This window comes from Malurus melanocephalus, unplaced genomic scaffold (genome assembly GCF_030028575.1).
Source record: "Malurus melanocephalus ecotype Western Australia unplaced genomic scaffold, MMel_1.1 scaffold_121, whole genome shotgun sequence".
NCBI classification, from domain to species: domain Eukaryota; kingdom Metazoa; phylum Chordata; class Aves; order Passeriformes; family Maluridae; genus Malurus; species Malurus melanocephalus.
The window spans coordinates 259,215-278,753 of NW_026623353.1; the positions used below are offsets into that span (position 1 = coordinate 259,215).

A 19,539-nucleotide genomic window follows, 5' to 3' on the forward strand; every position below is an offset into this window, starting at 1 on the left:
AATTTTGCAAATCCAGGCTTCATTCATAAGATTAGAGTTTCTGTCCGGAGTTTCTGTTTCTGCTCACAAACATGCTGGCCCTCCATTTATTGGGGTGCCTCTTCCAGAGGTCAGGGGCTGGGCCATCCGTAGCTGGGCATGGCAARCCCTTGGCAAGCAGGCTTTGGATCAAAGCTGGTGTCCGGTGGGTGCGGGGCTGATGGCAGCCGCGGGTCGCTCGGCATGCAGCACCGACTGGTTTCGCTGCTGCGTTTTCACCAGCTCCGGCAGCCGATTCTGGGAAGTGAAGGCCACGGCGTGTGCGGGTGGGAGCGGGACGCAGTTGAACGCGTTCCCCGTGTGAGTGAGTGTGGACGAAACGCGCGGCTCAGGAGCGCCTGGCGGGGCCGGGCGCGGAGCGGGTCCGGCGGCAGCCGCTAGAGGCTCCTCCAGGCGCGGCGATGGCGCGGCCACGCCACCAGCGCCGTCCCCCGGCCGCGCCGAGAATCCGGCGGGTTCCACTCGGGCGGGGAGAGGGAGGATTCCCCAGTCAGATCCGGCCTCTTTAAAGATTAAAATCATCTCAGAAGAAGGGAAGAGGGAAAGTGATTCTGCCCCTCTACTCTGCTCCCRTGAGACCCCAGCTGGAGTAATGCGTTCAGCTCCGGGATCCACAGCCCGGTAAAGCTGTGGACGTGTTGGAGCGGGTCTAGAGAACGGCCATAAAATTGAATGGAAAGCTAGAGCTCTTCTGTGGTAACAGGCTGAGGGAGATGGGATTGGTCAGACTGTAGAAAAGGAGACTCTGGGGAGATCCTTGAGCCGCCTTCCAGTGCGTAAAAGGGGCTGATGAGAATCACAGAATAAAGCGGAGTTAGAAAGCACCTGCAAGGATCATCGAGTCCAGCCCCTGGTCCTGCACAGGACCATCCCCAAGAGTCACACCGCGTGCCCGAGAGTATTGTTCAAGCATTTCTTGTACTCTGTCAGGCTTGGTGCTGTGACCACTTCCCTACACACTCTGGGTGAAAAACAATTTTCTAGTATCTAACCTAACAGACATTTTAGTAGGGCATTTATTGATAGGACAAGTTATGGTTATGGTTTTAAACTAAAAAAGAATGGATGCAGACTGGTTACAAGGAAGTTTTTTACCATGAGATTGGTGAGGCACTGGTACAGGGTGCCCAGAGAGGTAGCAGATGCCCCATTTCTGGGAACATACAAGGATGGTGCTCTGAGCAACCTGAACTAGTTGAAGTTGTCACCGTGCATGGCAGGGGATTTGGACCTTTAAAGGTCCCTTCCAGCCTAAACCAGTGAAAAGGGGGGGTAATGCATTGTGGCTCTCTGTTTTTGTGGGATCTTTAGCACAAGTACCCTTAGTGGATTCCAAGATAAACTGCACAGGAGTTATGCTGAGCTGAAACAGTGTCAGTGGGTGTGCGTCTGTCCCAGCAGTGGACCAAGGCAGATTCCTTTCCAAGTTTGATCTGTGGCTCAGCCTCCACAGATCCCATGTTTTGCACCAATTTCTGCAAGCACCTGTCTTTCTGCTGTGATCTCACACAATGTGAGATCGCAGAAATGTGAATTTGAAAGCATTACCTCTGTCTTTTCAGCTCTGGAATATTTTATTCTGCCTCTACTTGTCATATTCTCTGGGAAATCTGTGCCACCTCAGGTCACTGATGCTTAATCCCAGTTTTCTTTTAGTCATGAGGGTTTTCAGGCAGAAATTGCTGGTGGTCTGAAGACTTAAGCTGCATAAATTTATCATATGGATTGTGTTTGGCCATTGGAAAGTATGTTTGACAGTACTAAGCTAAGTGGCTAAATGGCTTGGTGATTTATAGTCCACTTAGGGCACAAACATAATTATTCAAAACAAAGAAGTTCAGCATTAATGAGGGTAGTTCATCACAGCTCGGCTGCCCTGACATAGTTTGAGACTCAGGGATCTCAGATGGGCTCTGAGAAGGGTGCAGAGGGCAGAGCCTTCATGCTTGGTGTGTTCTTGAGCAAGGTGTCACTGGGTGCTTGCCCTCTCCTTGCAACCTGCTCCATTGGGCCTTGCAGAAATTTCAAGTGAAAGGGAAGGGAAGTACTTTTTTTTTCTGACAGGAATACTCCTGGATATCTTTTTACAATTTTTGGGTACTATTTTATTAAGTGTAGTGTATATAGCATATATAATAGGGGGCATTATGCATTTAAAATCTGTCCAAAGCTGTTTTCCAAATATAGGGCAACCAAACAGTATTAAGATACTCCTTCACATTCAGTAGCTTTATTGAATTTTTGGCAAACACTTCTGTGAAAATGGGAGTATATATGTAGTCATTTAAAGACAAACATACATGATCAACTGATGAAAAGTATGTTTTATACTGTTCTTTCTTTTTTTATGTCTTCAACTGATAACAGGGGTTTTTTGTTGGTTTAGTTGGGTTTTTTTTTTTTTTTTAGTTTAGGGGCACACCAAAGCTGCCTTTTCAGTACAGGTGCACAATTTTTATAACCTGAAGTGCAACAGCACTAGGAATATAGTTCTGAGCTGAAACTCGGGCTCCCAACTTTCTGCCTTGCAGTCAGACTTTGTATTTACATTTTTAAGCTTGTAAAAACTAGGGAGTTAAAAGTTGTGCAAATGGTGCTTCAGTATGTTTCAATAACACTYGAGCTGCAATGCCTGTCTGCACAGCTCACCCCATCTGCCTGTCTCTTTCCCTCTACTTTTTTTTCCTCTTTATATTGCTTAGATTTGATTGTATCTAAACAACAGGCTGGCTTCCTATACACAGTATCTTCTGCTATTTTAAAGTGTAAATTTACAGTACAGAAAGACAGGGAAAATGCTTAAGAGATTAGAAGAATGATGACAGGGGGGAAAACCCTTCTTGATCCATGACTTATAAGGGATAAATGAAAGATATATTTCTACTAACTCTACCTCCTGAAGGTTTTAACACATCATTTCCCATCTTGTTATGATGGAAGATCTAGGAGAGAAATTGAACTGCTCATTCATTAATCCATCAGCAGTTCCCCATCCCAACTGCTCGGTCTACAGAAGATGGGTTGCCCTTCCACAGTCTTTGTTCTTTTTCCRTTTTTAGGGGTCAACTTCTCTTTCCACCACATCTCTTCCTTCAAAGCTGCTTTTCACAGAGCTGTCTGTCCTCATTTTTCAACTTGTCCTGCTCTGCAGCTCTTTTGGATGAGCGGTGCCCTATGGCTTGTTCCGATTTGKATCCCATGGTTGTGCATCTTGTTCCCGGGAGGGGGAATGGTCACCAGGATCCAGCAAGCAACCTGAAGGAGTCAAACCAGCATGCAGCCTTTTACTATCCACAGATGACCATGCAGTGTCGAGCCAAGGCAGCAGCGATGAAGGGCAGGAGGTGTGGTGGAGACAGGCAAGTCAGGAGTAAGGACTGCCAAGTTCCTGCAGCAGTGCTGCCTCCTTGCCCTCAGCTATGGTCCCATYGTGGGGTGTGGCACTGATGCCTGTCTAATCTGGAGGCCTATGTTAGCTTCAGTGTACCAGGTTGAGACATAAATGCACAAAGGGGAAGAAAGAATACATTTTGAAAAGTTCTCATTGATTATATGGCAGCAAGTCAGAGCAGACTTGGCCCAGGGCTCAGTCCTGATACCCCAGTGATCTTTACTTTTTAAAGCACCAGGATAATAAACGTAGCAAAGTGTGCAAGAAAGAACATGACAATCTCCTCTCCCTTTGCATCTCTCTGTCAGCCTGTGCTTTTCTTTGGTCCTGGGAATGTTCTTCTTTGACCAAAGAGGGTATAAATGATGGGATTTACTTCTGAGCAGCCCATGGAATAGCCTAGGGCAAGTCATTCCTAGAAGATGTTTTCCTCTTCTTAAATGGGTCATTAATGTTTTCAGCTAAATACCGAAGCAGGAAGAGGAGAGAAACAAATGGGGAAATAGTTTCCTGAAAGGAAGAAGAAAGAGCTGTTATTCATATTCACTCATCAAGATATTCTTAGATGTGCGTGGGAGAAGCCTAACAAAAGGAGGGAGCTAGAGAGAGGCGAGCCAGGTGAYAGTGATTTGCCTGGGACAGTCCTGAGGGAGTTTGAGCCATGTCATCCTTAGGCAGAGACATGGCAGTTCTTCCTGAAGGTTTCTTCTTTATTTTCCATCTCAGACCCCTTCATCCAGTACAGGGAACTGTAGGAAGGGGAGGTGTTTACAGAAATTAATCAGTTTTGGTTGCTGCTGTGTGAGTGTTAGTTGTGATGTTGCTGTTACTGTGGTGCAAGGAGCTCAAGGGAAGCATTGTGATGCCCAGCTGATCTCAGGTTGCTCTCCTGGAGATCCCAAAGTGTTCATCTGTCCAATGTGCTCTCGCACGATGACAGGATTGTGCCACTGGAACAGGGGCAGCTCTTGTCAAAGTGATAGAGAAAATGTGGCTCTCAGAAACCTGGACAAGCACTCTGAACAAGGAGTATGTGTCTTCTGTGGGGAGAAGAACAAGCTCCTGAGGGATCTGGTTTAAGGTTTGAGGAGAACAGCAAAGGATTAGTTAGAGCTTGCTGCCTCTCTGTTCCTTACTGTCAGATTGCTTTTGACCCTAGTCAGATCTCGTTACTTCAAATAGGTAATTAACAGCCACTCTTAGTAGTTAGTCGAGTGTGTGTTTATATTGCTGAGGTGGAGGGAAAGTTTTGGCTGTGAAGTCTGGCTGGCCGTGCTGCTTTCATCTGTGTGCAGTGTCCAGCAATCAAGGTGCTCATATCCCTGTAGGTCTTCATTCCCATGGCAGCAGCTGCAAGGAGGTATTGCTATAGACTGCTTGGATGTGGGTTTGGCTTTTTTTTTTTTTTTTTTTTCACTTCTGGCCATTTGAAATGAGTGATAAAATAGATTTTAAAGGATGATATGCAGGACAGGCAGTTTGTAGAAACAGTGGAAATGCTGGAATTGTCGACAAGGCTAAGGGATGTGGCAAGGGTTGGGCTGAATTCCTGTGGCAAGAGAACAAGAGCAGTTTGATGGTCATCACTCCAAGCTTTCATAAAACACTAGATTTTGGATTGCAGTGGCAGCATCAGGATTGAAATTCCATGTGTATTATGCTGTAGCTAAAAAGGGACAAAGTATATTATTAGGTAGCATGGTTTTGCACCTGCTTAATCAAATTATCATTTTTTGCCATATTTCACTCCTGTAGATGCTTCTAATAAGTGCTGATGGATCTACTGTGGCATAAGAAAATAACATTTGCATTGCCTGTTACATTAATTTCCCTGATAAAATGAGGCTACCAGGATGACCCATCTGACTTCTGTAATATTTTTTATAAAGAAGAAAATTGAGTTCTATTGTTATGATTAGTGTATTAAAAGTATTAGGTTTGTTGTCTTGGCTGTTCTGTGTTTTCTCATGCTCTGTCTTGTGCTGATTGCTAATGACAGGCTTTGGCAGGAGCTAACCTAGGCAGTCCTTCCTGTGATGGGAACCAGATGGATAGTTTTGCTCAGGCTGCCCCTCCCATTGAGCACCTTGATTTTTTTTTKGGGGGGGGAGGTGGGAGGGGCTTTTGTAGAAAAGTAAATTAATGGCAGAGAACCAGTTCTTGTCTGTCCATCACTTCTCTTCCCTTGAGGCTCCAGTTTTGCAGCTTTCAACCTCACCCTTGGCTTCAACTTCTTGGCTTTCAAGTGATTGTGCTGTATGTTACATTTTCATTACTGGTAAAATTGATGGAAAATCACATTTTATTATGTGAAAAATGCAGTGTTCTTGACTGTCAAAGCTCCATTCAGCTGGAAAAAATCTATGTGAGGCACTCTTTTATATTTCATGTATTTTGTGCATTGGTTGGAATGAAAAAATAATGAAAGGCTGTATTTTGTCAACTTTTGCATCTGTCTGACTGGCAGCACTGACTGATTTGTTTTTTAAATGTATTTATTTCTTGCACTAAGCACTATTATTCTCCACCCTTTCACGATAAATGCAAATAATATGTGGAATGTGCAAATAATATGGGAAAAAGAGCTATGCAAATTATTCGGTCCCTCCAGGTAGGTCTGTGAAGAAACTGGAAATGTGACTGCAGTGTGAAAACGTGCTATCTTTATACCAGCTGCGGCAGTGATAACAGGGCTACTGTCTGTCTGTGTTTCAGGTTTCTGTGAACACATTGCTYGTATTTTTTTAAATCTGTTTTTTTCTTTTTCTCTTTTTCCCTTTCCTCTCCTGCTGTGAAACTTTGAGTGGGATGTGGGCTCTCTTGAATATCTGAAGTAGATCACTCAGCCCCTAAACCCTTCTGCCCCTCGTGGGACCACTGCTGCTCAGGTGTGATGTGCCCAAACCGCTGAGGCTGTTGGGTTGTGCACAGGTAGTGAGCTCAGTCACCTCATTGTTAGGGAGAACAGGTGGATACCACTCCTGAGATCCAGACTGGAATACCTTTTAGCATGAATCAAGCTTCCCCTCAGGGGAGAAACGTGGCTTCTCCTCCTGCAGAGCCATGTGCCAGCTGTGTTGGTACATGGGCATGAGTCAGATGGAAGGGAGCCAGACTGACACTGTGAGATGCTGAAGTTCTAGGGATGTCTTTGCAGCAGGAATATTTTATATTCCTGCCTTGCCATTGCCCCTAGCCATGGTCCTGCCCAGAAGAAGTTGTCACAGCACTCTTTACTGTTGAGTGGTGGGGATGTGACCCTAGGTGTCTCAGCCATGCTCTTGAGCAGTGCCTGAGCCAGTGACCTGAGGAGGGCTGTGAGGTGCAGCTGAGCACTGACTGCATGGTTCAGGCATACCTGTGATTCAAGATTTCCCTGCAAACTGAAAACAGTGTTTTCTTTTGTTATAACTTTTTTTTTAATGCCAGAATTTTCTTCGTACCTAGATCATTATTATTACAATTTCAAGTGAAGAGCTTGTGAAAAGCGGTGTCAGTGTGTTCCTTCTCAGCATTGTTTCATTGTTGCCATGTGTAAAATTTGCTCCTAATTCTAATAATGATTTTAATATGACACAGATATTTGGTTATTCTAAATACTAAAAAAGTGATGTCTTTATTCTAGTTAGTTCCATTTAGCTTTTCTATCAATGCAAAAAAAGGAAAAGTAAACTGTGCAGTAAAAGCTTACAGCAAAAGTGACAGAAATAAAAACTTACAGAAAARTCTAGAAAATCCTGCCTTATAAGTGTGGCATTGTTTATTTCTTATTTTATTTAAGCACTTTTTTAACTCCCAACCCCGTATGTGTTAGAAGCTCTTCAGTGGGGGCTATGAGACATTAGGAGAACCCTGGTCTGGAGACTTTACTTGCTGGAGGAGGGTACCTTGCTGTACTTTTGTATTTATTTTGCCCCAAAATCCTTGTAAGGCTGCTGAGCTTGTGAGGACTTGCTGGCTGGATAAATGGTTGACAGTGCATTGGTTTCAGTGAGGTGAAACAGAAGAGGATTCCAGATGTCGGGAAGGAAGGGACCTGAGCAGGTCTGTGGTCCAAACTCCTGCTCAGAGCAGTGCCAGCTGTGAGGTCAGACAAGGTTGTTCAAGGCTTGATCCAGTCAGATCAGAGTGGAAAGTCTCCGGGATGTGGACAGCTCATCCCTGCTGGGAAACCTGTTCCAGGAAACTCTTGATGTTTGTTACCCCATGGCACTTAGAGCGGTCARAGGTGAATCTGTGGCACCGTTCTCTCTGTAGAAGATACTCCTGAAACTCTTCTTTTAGGAGGCAGTGTAAGCAATGACCTCACAAGCTTAGGACACSTCTTCCATCCTGCTCCCTGCCGTGAAGAGGTGGGTGCAAGGGATGAAGACCTGCTTTGTCCTCTTTTGGGCGTAGGTATGGGGCAAGCAAAACTGTCCTGCCAATCCAGGGGGAGAGAGCCAGTTCAACTCCTTCTATCCCTGGTTTTCTTTGACCTTTATCCCGCAGCCACATACAAGTGATTTAGTAGGAATGGTGGTGCTCCTGGGCTGTCCTCCTTTCTCCCCAGTAAGTGATGTATCTGTCCTGGCTGAAATAGTCTGTTCTGTATTGGCAATCAGGTAGCTGTCACTGCAGTTAATAGCAGGGCTGAGCCTTGGTATCTGCTGCTGGCAGAAATAATTCTCTCTACTCGTGTTCAGACACAGGGTTGGGACATGGGGATAGTGCAGCACCTCACTCAGCGCCTGAGATCCCCACTGTAAGCCTTCAGAGAGATGGGCACCTCCTGCAGCCACAGTTGGGGATAGAGAACCAAGCCTCACTGTCAGGATGAAACCCAGGAGGTGCTTATTGGACTCTCTGCACATTTGCATTTTCTAATCTGCTGCCTAAAGCATTATCTTGCTTGCTCAGACAAGTCATTCACCACATCAGGAACGTGTGGGAAAATAACTCAGTCAGGATAACCAGAGGGAAATAAATGGTTATGTGGTTGGCCATTTGGAGCTGAGCTAGCTTGGGAATTTTTTTTTCTCTTTTAGCAACACCCTGAAAAAAATGTAGTGCGAATGGGTGTGAAATATAAAGGAGTTTGCTTCCTTCTTACATAGGCATACATCCAAAAAAAGGCAGTAATAAATTTAGAGACATCTACTGCTCAGATGCTTTGGTAGGGCTTTAAAGGATCTAAAAGCTCAGTGTGACTGGTAGGGCATCGAATCTTCCCAAMTGAAATGAGCTTTGAATACAAGGGAAGTCTCTGACACAGAGGAGAGGAGAAGCCACAATAATCACCGGGGTGTTTCATTGTTCTGCTCAGTCACCCAGACTCTACTTTGCTCCTTGGTTCTCCATTTGTGTTTGAAGAGAGGATTCCAGACATAATGTAAGTACGAATGGGGAAACCATGTCCTGTGTTAGAGGCAGCAAAATGAGACCACAGTGGGTCAGATCCCAGAAGGGGCTGATGTTTGTTGCTGGGGTGGGGAATGGAAAATAGTTTGGGCTACAGCAGGTCTGAAAAATGCCGAGTTACTTCGCTTCTGTGAGACGTAGAGTGGATTTCACAGTTACCATTTCTGTTGCTGTTTAGGAGATGCCACTGAAAAGGAACAGTATAATGTCTTCTGCTACAGTAGAAATATGAGTGTAAATGATTTATTTTCTAATTAGTAGACACTGCTCTAATGATAGAGATATTTAACAACAAGTTATTTGTATCATATTGAACCTTGTATTCTAGAGGTGGCTTTTCCCCTCTGTTGGGTGTAAAGCCGTTGTGCGGATTAATCACACTATAATGCAGCCAAACAGCTCTTGTCCCTGCTTGACTCAGGAGGAAGAGGATTTTTGGCTTGATACTTGCATGAAGAAAATCACATCCAAGTTTTACAAAGTATATTTTGAAAATAAAAGCTGAAGCTTATTTAAAAAAATCAAACAAAACACCTTGTTTTTTACCAGTAAATGAGGTCATGCAGCCTGACTGCCTGGCCCATCTGTGCTGTTCATAAGTATGTTATATTTTTAAAGGCCAATACTAAATGGTATTATGTAGTTATCTACTGCTTTTCTTTTAATGCCTCTTGGCTTGTCAAGCACTGTCATTCTATCAACCACTGCTCTTAAAACAAGATTTTGGTTAAAATAGTATATACCTGCCATCTGCTTGAAAAATGTAAGCTTCCTACACAACTAAGTGGAGTTGAACTGCGGTATTAGGAATAGCTCATGTTCTCTTGAAAATAGCAGCTGATGGCAGATTGCAGAAATCAGCCAGTTATCAGTTGTCATTAGGCTATTTGATATCTGACACACATGGAAAGCATGCTATTTATAAGTATGCAATTATGTTATAGAAATATTCCTTTTTTTTCTATTTTTTTTTCTTCTCCTTCCCTTTACTCATTTAAATATGTTGGTTTGACTGGACTGGAAAGCAAAGTCTCCCTTAATATTCACAGAATAGATGTGCTGCAGACTGAAGGTGTGGCAGACTGTAACATATCTGTCATCAAGTGATCTGAGAGGGGTATGGAAATAAATTTAGTGTTCCTGTGCTATGGAACTGTAGGTGTCTAAAGAGAAATGTCAGCCACAAAGAGCCCAAGAAACAGAAATATGTGGAACTAACTGGTAGAAGATAGCAAAACTAGAAATTGTAATGGAAAAGATGCATTTGATTTTAATTTGTATTTACATTTCTGCTAGTAGGAGAAAAGAACTCAAGTCTTAGAATCAACTGAAGCAGATACACTAAAGGCGTAATTATTTGCTAAACCCAGGCAAGGCACCAAAGACTCTCAGAAGCATGGGTTAATCACTAACATGAAAGCTTAATGCTAACCACTAAGCAAAGATTCACATACAACACAGGGCAGAGGATGCTGCTGCAGAGGGCAGTGAGGCACGGTGATGCTATGACCTGTTCCCTTGTCATGCCTTGTGAGGCAAGTGATGATTGTAGAAAACAAAGCAGAAACAGCCTGCTTAAAGGGAGGGATTAAGAATTACTTTGTGAGTGGAAATGTGGAAAAAAAGAGTTGTCAAGATAGGATGGGTTGCTTTAAGGCTAATAATTTTAGCCAGAGTGGGTGTGAGGAGGTGTTATTTTCGTGTGGGCTGGGGGTTAGACCCTAATTAATCTGCTGCAATGACACTGAAAGCTTGTGAGCACATCCTGCAAGGTTTTGTAAAAAATATATATATATATATCACCTATAATAAAATAGAACAAGAAGTAAAACAAATTGATATATAATAATGTATAAATAATATCTGGTTATTCTTACAATTTTTTTATTATATTAGAGCAGAAATGTTTTGAGTACTATGAGGAGTTTGTTGACCCCACTGAAAAACCCCCAATCTCTTCTCCTGTGTGTTGACTGGAAAATTAAGGTCTATGGTGTTTAGGCATCAGCACAGTCTTGATCAGGTTGAAACTTTTGGGTTTGGATCTGAATCCTCTTGCTTTTCAATGACATCTGAGATTCTGATTGTGAAAGGTCTCTAGTCATTTTGCTGTAAAAGTTACTTCACCCATAACCATCCATCCATAATGAAAATGTGTTCTGCTCCATAATTATAAGTTTTAGGTTTTTACAGTCAACAGAGGTATGTTCTAACAGAAAATTGAGTAGCAAAGGTGTAGGGCAGAGGTTGTGGTTTGTTTTTTATCTGTTGACTTTTCCTCAGCAGAGTATTTTAAAATTTTATTGTGGAGACTAATCACGTCTCCCTTGCTTCAGGCTTTTGCAGACCTTCTGAGGCCATTAAAGCAGCTTCAGCAATCTCAGCATTTTGGCAACATTGCAAAACTGTCTTGACCATAAAAAGACATGAAACTGGTGCAGAGAGCACGTCCAGCAGTGGAAGGTTTGCAGGAATGAGAGGTGCCCAGGAGCGGTTGTGGCTCTCCAGCGCTCCTTCCCAGTTCTGTGCAGACACGCCAACACTGCACTTTCCTGCTAACCAGGCTGGTGTTCCTAATGAAAATCCGAGCAGTTGCTGGAGAGAAGCTTCCCACTGGCACACGTGGAAGGCTGGCAGAGGAGGTGGGGGCAGACCCCCTACAGAGTGAAAAAATGCAGATGTGTGTCAGTTCTGGGTAGTTTGACAGAAGGTGCCTCTTCCTCTCCACTTCCCAGACTGTATACAGTTACTTGCAATTCCAGTCTGCTTATTCTCKAATTTAGTAGCTAATGACTCATCTGCCCTGATGTGCTCCTCCTTGCCTCCCAAGCCACCAGCACTCCCAGCTTGCTCACTTGCTCACCAGCGAACAGGAGAAGATCTGCTGCCTGGTTTCATCCCGTTTGGCTTAGCCTTCACAGGCCATTTCAGCTTCCCCACCCTGGCGAAAGGTTAGTGAAAGCTCGTTTATCTGCCTCCCTTTTTTTGGTTTGTAACTTTTTCATGTGCTTATCGGCACAGCAGATGGCTAATAAAAAAACCCCAATCAAATCATCTAAGTGTGTCTTGGGGGGGTGGTTGGGAGAGAAAGCTGGGAGGGAGAACAAGCACTCATGGATTAAAGTAGCTGTGTAGGCTATTTTATTTAAGAACAGAACATGRTATTTTGTTTCATTTCTTACACTTGAGGAAAAAAAATATGTTAAAAACACTGACTATAGTTGAAGAAAGAATTTTTAAAGGTATCAAAACTTGTAAGGATGATTAGGAGTGGTCCTTGGTAATCAGGTTTCAGTGTGAAAAGTGTCCTGGAAGACAAGGACGTTTCTCAAAGGAGCTTTTGCAACTTCATAACAAAGTTGTCCTTCATATTGTAGGCAGATGCCAAAAGTACTGGATATGGTRGCATGTTATACCTGGCATTTTTATAAGGAGGTTAGGAAATGATGTAGCAAAAGGCATTTGCTTTTTCACATGGGTTCTAAGAGTACTGCATGTCCAAATGAATTAACTGTGTCAGGTGTAAATGTGAGAACCTACTCTCAGCAGTCCTGAAGTACTAAACTTTTCCCAATAGAAACTTATCTTGGAAATGAGCTTTCTGGGACATTATTCTGGTGCTGTTCTCAGGTTAGCTGTTCCAGGTCAAGTTTTCATGTGGAAGATTAAGTCATTTTCTCAGCTTTCAAAATCTGACCTCTTTATTCCAGTGGGCAATCTGGTAACATCCATATTTAGGCCACCAAATGCATTGCATTATGAGCATTTGGGGCTTTTCCTTTTTTTAGGGGAAGCAGGAGGTGGGAGAGAGGAACTCTAAAACTGGATTTGTTTGCAGCAGCATATAACTTGCCTTTGGTTTAAGGGAGTATATTTTCTTTGATTCAGGAAGTTCTGCTTTTACCAAGAAAGAGCTAGAAAGTGAAAATTTTCTTACCATGGCCTACATTCCCTGAAAAGCTTTAGTTGGGTCAGAAAATGTGGTCAGCTCTGTCTTTAAAGTAGCAGCGGCCAGAAAGSTTCTGGGATTGCCTAAGAAATTGCAAGGCTAAGGAGAACTTCCCAGCACCCATTGCATGTCTCAGATACTTTGCTSAAGGGCACCAATTGATAGAGGAGTCAGTCCCAGCTGGGAGCTGCCCAGGAGCACCCTCCAGGCCTTACCTTTAGTGCTGGAGATGCAGCTTGCTCTTGTTCCTGCTTCCTCACAAAGTAACCACAGCCTTTCCCTATCATCTCATGTTGCTCAAGATGAGAACACGTGTGCTGAAGTGCAGGATCAAGTTCCATGGGCAACATCCAATGTAATCTGTCTAATCTGAAAAATTTAGGTTTAGGTTTTTGATGAGTGCCATGTATTTGCTGGTGGCAACAGGTGTTCTGCATATTTATTACTGAGTATATTGCACAGAAAATTAGTATTTTGGCTTAAGATCAAAGATCATTAAGATTTGGTTTCTGGAAAAGAAGGAAGAATATCTTTTAAAGTCTGCTAACTTGGCACAAAGCACTCTTGGTGGCAACCGTGGTAGAAGCAGCATGAGGCCCTTCAGGGCAGTATGTTCTGGGATAATGGCTTTCTACAATGTAAGAAAGCTGATATTCAGGGCTGTATGCATGTTGTGTAGGATGTGCATGTAATTAACAGTCTTTCTATTTTCCTTAAAATACCTTGGAAATTTATGTGCTGAAACTGAAAGTTAAAATCTCTGAGAGCAACTGCTTTCAACTCAAGAAATGGCATGTATTTGATTTCTGGTGCAACCTAAAGTTTTTGTGCTCTCCTGCTTGGGAATTATGGTGGACAAACCTCTTTTGTGGTATATATATGGACTTTGTTTTCTCTGTACCAGAATGTATGTGACAGTTTTCTCTGTCTGTAATCACAGAAGTCCTTTAGGGAAGGATGTGTTGCTGTTACCATTTTACAGCTGAGAGCATGATAAAATATATGACTACATACTATGCCTTTCCCCAGGACTTCTGCTTCATACTTGCTACATAGGTATATAAGGGGAAATACCTGGGATTCCAGTGAGGGACACTTGAATATGGGCTCTTGTCCTAGGAAGAGTGYCCTATGGCAAAGCACTTGTGGCATTATTGTATCACCTCAGGAGTTCATACATCTTCTCACCACCTGGATATTTTCCTAAGAAGGTACAGGGAGAACTGGAAACTAACGTGCTTTACCTGAAATTATGCAAGGATCCTTATTAAATGCTTTCTTCTTGCTGTAGGGGAGACTCACTTTGTGACTGTGGTTATTATGTGCAAAAAATAATGGTTGTGAAGTATTCATTAAGCCCCGCTGAAGAGGATGGTTCTGGTGTGGAGGTGATTCCCATGGGTTCAGGAGGCAGTGGGCCCATGTCTTTRTGATCCTGTACTGTTCTGTACGAAGGAGAGGTATTTCTGCTCTAGATAATATAAATAATTAACAAGAGGCTTTACAATAATGATGTCCTTTGGACTTCTTAAAAATGAAAGTATAATTAAAATGTTTCTTTGACTAGAGGAAAGATGGAGGCATTCGTGTGTGCAAGTGGTGCATTACATTACCTTCTCAGGTAGCAAGCAGAAGGCCATACAGTGCTCTACTGGAGAACTGATTTGAGCTGCCCTTGGATCAAGATCCTGTCTAGATTAAAGGCTCAAACTGAGTCATGTGAGGTGCTGCAACTGCATGCATATTCTTTGCTCATAACAAATGTAAAGTTATTTGAATTATTTGGCATCTCAAGTGAAAGCCCTGGGGTTAATAGTATTGAGATAATATTCAGCTGATGCCTGATAGCTTCATTATGAATTGACTATTGAGAAAAAAACAGGACTGTCGGTTTATATACTGCTGGGTTGGTTTCATTGCTCTGACCACTCTCAGGTGAAGCCTTACTTAGCAATGAAATGCAGGTTAGCTCGTTTTAAACAGGAACAGGCTGAATTCCACCAACCAACACAGATCTAAAGCATATCTGCCAAATTCTTGAGGCTTTCCTGATGTGTGATGCTTCTCAGCCCTGATTTAAATAGATATTTGGCATCACCAACCCTCTACTTCTGTCACCCAGCAGAAATGCTGTGCATTCAGCAGGGCTGCAGGATGAGCTGGATGGAGCGGCTTGTGACCATGGAGCAGAGCCCTGAGCATCTTACCTTACTCTGGATCATTACGGGGGACTTAAAAGAGGCAGGAGAGATGGCAGAGGTCTTTCCCTTCCTCCAYTCTAGTGCCTACCTTGCTCTTCTTGCTTCAGATAGACCCCTGTAGCCCCTGGATATCTAGGAAAAAATATACAAAAAACGTGGGACTGGGCCATCTGCCGCTATGCTGGCTTCACTTATGGGCAGGAATGAGAGAAATGGAAAGGATGGCTTCCTTGCTTTCCTCCAGAGGAAGGAACCTGGACAAAGGAGGCCTGCTGGCTCTTCTTCCCTTTTCTTGTCATTTTATTCAAAGGAAAAATTAAGGAGAAGCCTAAAACTTGGACAGTTACATAGATTCCTTGGGCAGAACCAAGCACAGCAATGATAWTAGTTGTCTGCCTGTACTCAGTCTGTGTAAGATAGAAAAAAGGAGGTATGAATTAATTCTTCCTCCTTCTATGGAAATCTCCTTTAACCAGGCTAGATCAGGGATAATCAATTTGAAAAATGTTTTTTAGAACAACTTTACTGCCAGTAAAGTAAACTTCATGCCAGTTTTGGTTCAAGTACAATGTGGAGACCTTGAGTGTTTCATGTCTCATGTAAAATATGACCTTATGTACCTTATGTTTTCATGCCTGTGCGTGCATGCAACATGCCTGTTTAATGCCATGTGTATGCATGCAAATTACATTTCTTTATGACCTAGCTTCCTCGAACAGGTTTTAATCATGATCAAATTTGTTGAATTGGATTTTGAGTAGAATGCTAATAAACTATTTAAAATGCACAAACTTTGGTTCTGGAAAATATTCTTCATTCAGGAAATGGTTCAGAATTAATAGTCTGCTGCAAAAGAATTTCTGTTAATCTTCTTAAAGGCAGGAGATAAGATTTCAGAATCAGATTAAATATTTGTATTCCACATTAGGAGACCTCCTCAGTTCTGTCTGACAATCAAGTAATCCTCTTCAGGGTCGCAGTTGCTCCAGTCTGCATTTACCTCTTTCCTGTTGTGCATGAAGGACCTTTTATAGACTGTTAATGCAATTTATTTGGAAGTTGAAAATTGCATTGAGGTTTGACCTTCCCTCATGTTTGTTTATCTTTGTTTCTTTTAGCTGAAAGTAAGGAGAGATGGGCACTTCCCACTCCCTTGAGTTTAGTAGGAGTGGCAGGGGTGGTGTGTAGGCCACATCCCACTGAGTTGTTTAGCCGTCATGAGCATTTCATGATTAAATCTCATGCTGAGGGTGCCGTACGCTTCCCCCACTGAGCATCTCGACTCCCTCAGCGTGAATTCCCCACTACATACGATGTGGGACAGGAGGTGACAGCTTACTCACAGGCAGAATGCAGGATACTACACGGGAAGAGAGAAAGTAAAAAACACCTTCTCTAAGCTGGTACTGAAGATATTTGCATAATTTGTTAGTATTTTTAGAAAACAAGTGTAATTCAGGAAATAAATATTTGTCATAGATGCAACATACCTTGTTTAATATCAGTTGATGTAATTGTTCAGTGGTACTTTGTCTATTACCTCTGTATGCAGCAGAGGGCGCTAAGTGGTGCTTAGCTTTTACAGTACAGGAAAATTCTGCATTTTTTTTCATTACCCAGAGTGCTGCCTTAAAGAGTACCTCTCATGTGTTTCAGTTACCGACTAATACTCTTTTTGTGTGCCTTTGTCATATTCTTTCCATTTTGTCTTCATAAAATCTAGAGAGACGGCCCATCCAAGGGCAGTCTGTCAGCAGTTTTACGGTTAAAAAAAAAATCAATTATTATGTCAATTCATTTTCTGAGTTGATYTACAGAATCGCTGTCATTATGATTCCTCATAAGTTTCCAGACACAATCATGATGAAACTGGGGAAGATCTAGACAGATCACTCATCCTGCAATGATGACGTAGGTGAACTCCTAGAAAATCAGGGCTAAAGTTTGAAGAATTTGCCAGTAACTGCAAGATTGGAAACTGAAGTATTTTGATATTTCAACAGCAAGGATATTTTGCACAATGACGTAACCACTTTTCTCAATACCAAAAKAATCTAAATTCTTCTGGAAGCTGATATAAAAAGTGCGTGTGATGGTTCATTACATAGCTCTACAGTAGAAAATAGTTTATATCACTACTATCTTGAATATATTCAACCTGTTTGATTAAAAAAATAAATTAAAATAAGGCAATAGTTCATTGTGTTTACATACAACATGGCAGGTATGAAAGCATTCTTGATGGTAAGAGATGAGGAGGTGAACTGCTTCTTTAGTTAAAATAATTTGAGAGGAAATAAAACTGGAGAGAGAKGGATTTAAAAGGAAAAGGACGTGATTCTTCATGCCAGAGGGAGGACTTGCAGGACTTCAGATGATGCTGTGAGTGCAAAATGTTTACACAGGCTGATGGAGAGGCTGGGCAGGTCTTTGGCAGAAAGGCCTCAGAGACACTGCTCAACAGAGCAATCGGAGCAGCCACAGCAAATCCTTTGAGCTGAAAATGGAGGGAGACACAGAGAAGGTGTGAGTGCCACTTTATTATTCCCTGGTGGTGTACTACTCGCCTCTTCAGGAGGCTAAATATTAGACTAGATTGTATTGGGGATTGCTGGGGTGTTTCTTCTAATTTAATGGTTTTATAATTAAAATTAAAAATCAAGCTATTGAAAGCAGTTGTGCAAATGAATCACTAATATAAAGCAATTTCAGGTGCATGACGGACTACATTCATTACTTGGCTATCAGACTATAAATCATATTTATAAACCCACACCTCTGGAAGATTTCTGCTGTATTTATTTCAAATGGCTTTCAAGCCTCACTTAAGAATGTGTTTCTGTAAATGTTTCCACATGCTACCATCTTGTACTTTTCTTGTTGTTGAATAGCTTCCTAAAATGGTTTGAACTGAATAATTGTGTTATTTGTGTTTCATCCCTGATCTCCCATATTCAGTTGGTTCAGTAATAGACCTCCAGTGAGCAGAATGTTAGATTAGTAAGGTGAATAATTACTTTCTTTAATGTCTTATCCTGAGAGTCATGGTATTTGAGCTGGTTACAAATGCCATCTGCTATGCAAATGACCAAAACATAGAATTCTGGACTAAACTGATGGGCATTCATTGCACAAGTCCTGTGGCCATAGTCCAATTTTGTCTTCTAGCAGCAAAGCAGCCAGTCCTGGCAGGGAGATAGAACTCGTTYATTGTGGGACAAGCATGTCCCACACTTGCTGCCTCTCTGTCCAGCAGAGTGTTGCTGGTATCAAAGACGTGGCTCAACATCTTTGAAGGGAGCCTTCCTCTTGTGGCAAGTGTAATTGAGTGGGGAGAGCCCATTTTACTGCAGCTGTGGGTCACACAGGGGTTTGCACAGGAGGACCAGGGCAACCGGCTGTTGTTGGGATGTTCCCCTGCCCAAGCAGGGCTAGTCTTCCTGCCTCTGCCAGGAAGTGTCAGAGCAGGTTGTGGAAATGCTGGGGGGGGGGGTATCATGATGCTGTAGATGCTTGAGCAAGCAGGCACTAGGGGCTGGTGGGTGGTGTGTGCTGTATTTTTGCCAGCCTCTGGAGGAACATTTTCTCCCTTGGCTGGGTTTTTCTGTGGCCGGGTGGCCTGCCTGAGCTTGGGAGGGTGCTCAGAAGCACATGCTCGAGGTTTGAGATGCGTTGATCTGCATTGCTTTAATCATTCCAAACGAGCCAGCCCTGTCTGCATGYAAATACTCAGCGTCAAACTGCGTCATCCTTTTACGTTTCGTGTAACAGTTTCATGTAACGTTTTCTTAGTTTGCCAATTTCTGTGTCTTGTGAGAATTAGAAACAGCCCCTTTGCTGGCCCTTTTGCTTATTTGCCTACACAATTTCAGATAAGCACCAGTATCTCAAGTTCTGCTTTCTTCATTTCTAGCCCTGAGCAAAAAATGCCCATGGTGGGCCTGCTGGGATGGCCTGGAGATGTGTAGGCATGGCCGCTGGGAACTGGGCTGAGGTGGGGCAGAACCGATTTCCAGATGTAAGCTGATTGCAATTTGAGTCTGGGGCTGGTGGGGCATCCTCTGACAGGGGAAAGGTTTTTGTGTGGTAATGAGCTCAATGAGCAGTCTTCATTCTTCTTCCTGCCTTAAATTACTACYGCATTAGAAGTATGTTCCTTTTTTTCCTATGCCATTCTTCCCCATGTCAAAACAGTTTTATCGTGAAATTGAGCAAAACAAATGAAATCCTTTTAATTGGTTATTGGTCAGGTTTTTTTTTCTTTCCTTTAAGAAATGTTGTACAGATTGTTTAGCATTAAAGATAAAYGAAAGATTGTGAGCATTTGTATCTGTGTGTCAAAAGCTACCTTGTCCTTCTATCTGTGCTTGTTGGATTAGGGAAAGCTGATATATAGCCCACAGATAATACCTGCATGAGACACATATTTTTGATCTTTTATTGAGATGTAGAGTTGGCACTAGAAGATGTGAGGACTTTTTCTGTATCTGCTCCCAGTGTGGTGCTGGGTAACTTCCCTGGGAGATTCTGGAAAGCAAGCTGGGGTGTTGTTCCSCTTT

The 19,539-nt window shown here is 42.7% G+C and overlaps 1 protein-coding gene across 16 annotated transcripts in view; it reads left to right on the plus strand.

The window, feature by feature from the left end:
• Positions 1-19,539, plus strand: part of STOX2 (storkhead box 2) — a 142,720-nt gene that overhangs the window by 35,519 nt on the left and 87,662 nt on the right. For 2 of the 16 annotated variants that reach the window (XM_057370187.1, XM_057370184.1), the window contains exon 1: positions 8,515-8,801. The exons of 9 other annotated variants lie outside the window; for them this stretch is intronic. Coding sequence is in view for 2 of the 7 variants with exons in the window: in XM_057370180.1 (XP_057226163.1) it covers positions 11,637-11,781 (145 nt within the window). In the remaining 5 variants the exon portion in view is untranslated. Of the gene's footprint in view, positions 1-8,514; positions 8,802-11,564; positions 11,782-19,539 lie in introns of those variants that run through there. 5 more of the 16 variants (XM_057370185.1, XM_057370193.1, XM_057370194.1 and 2 more) reach the window with 4 other exon arrangements.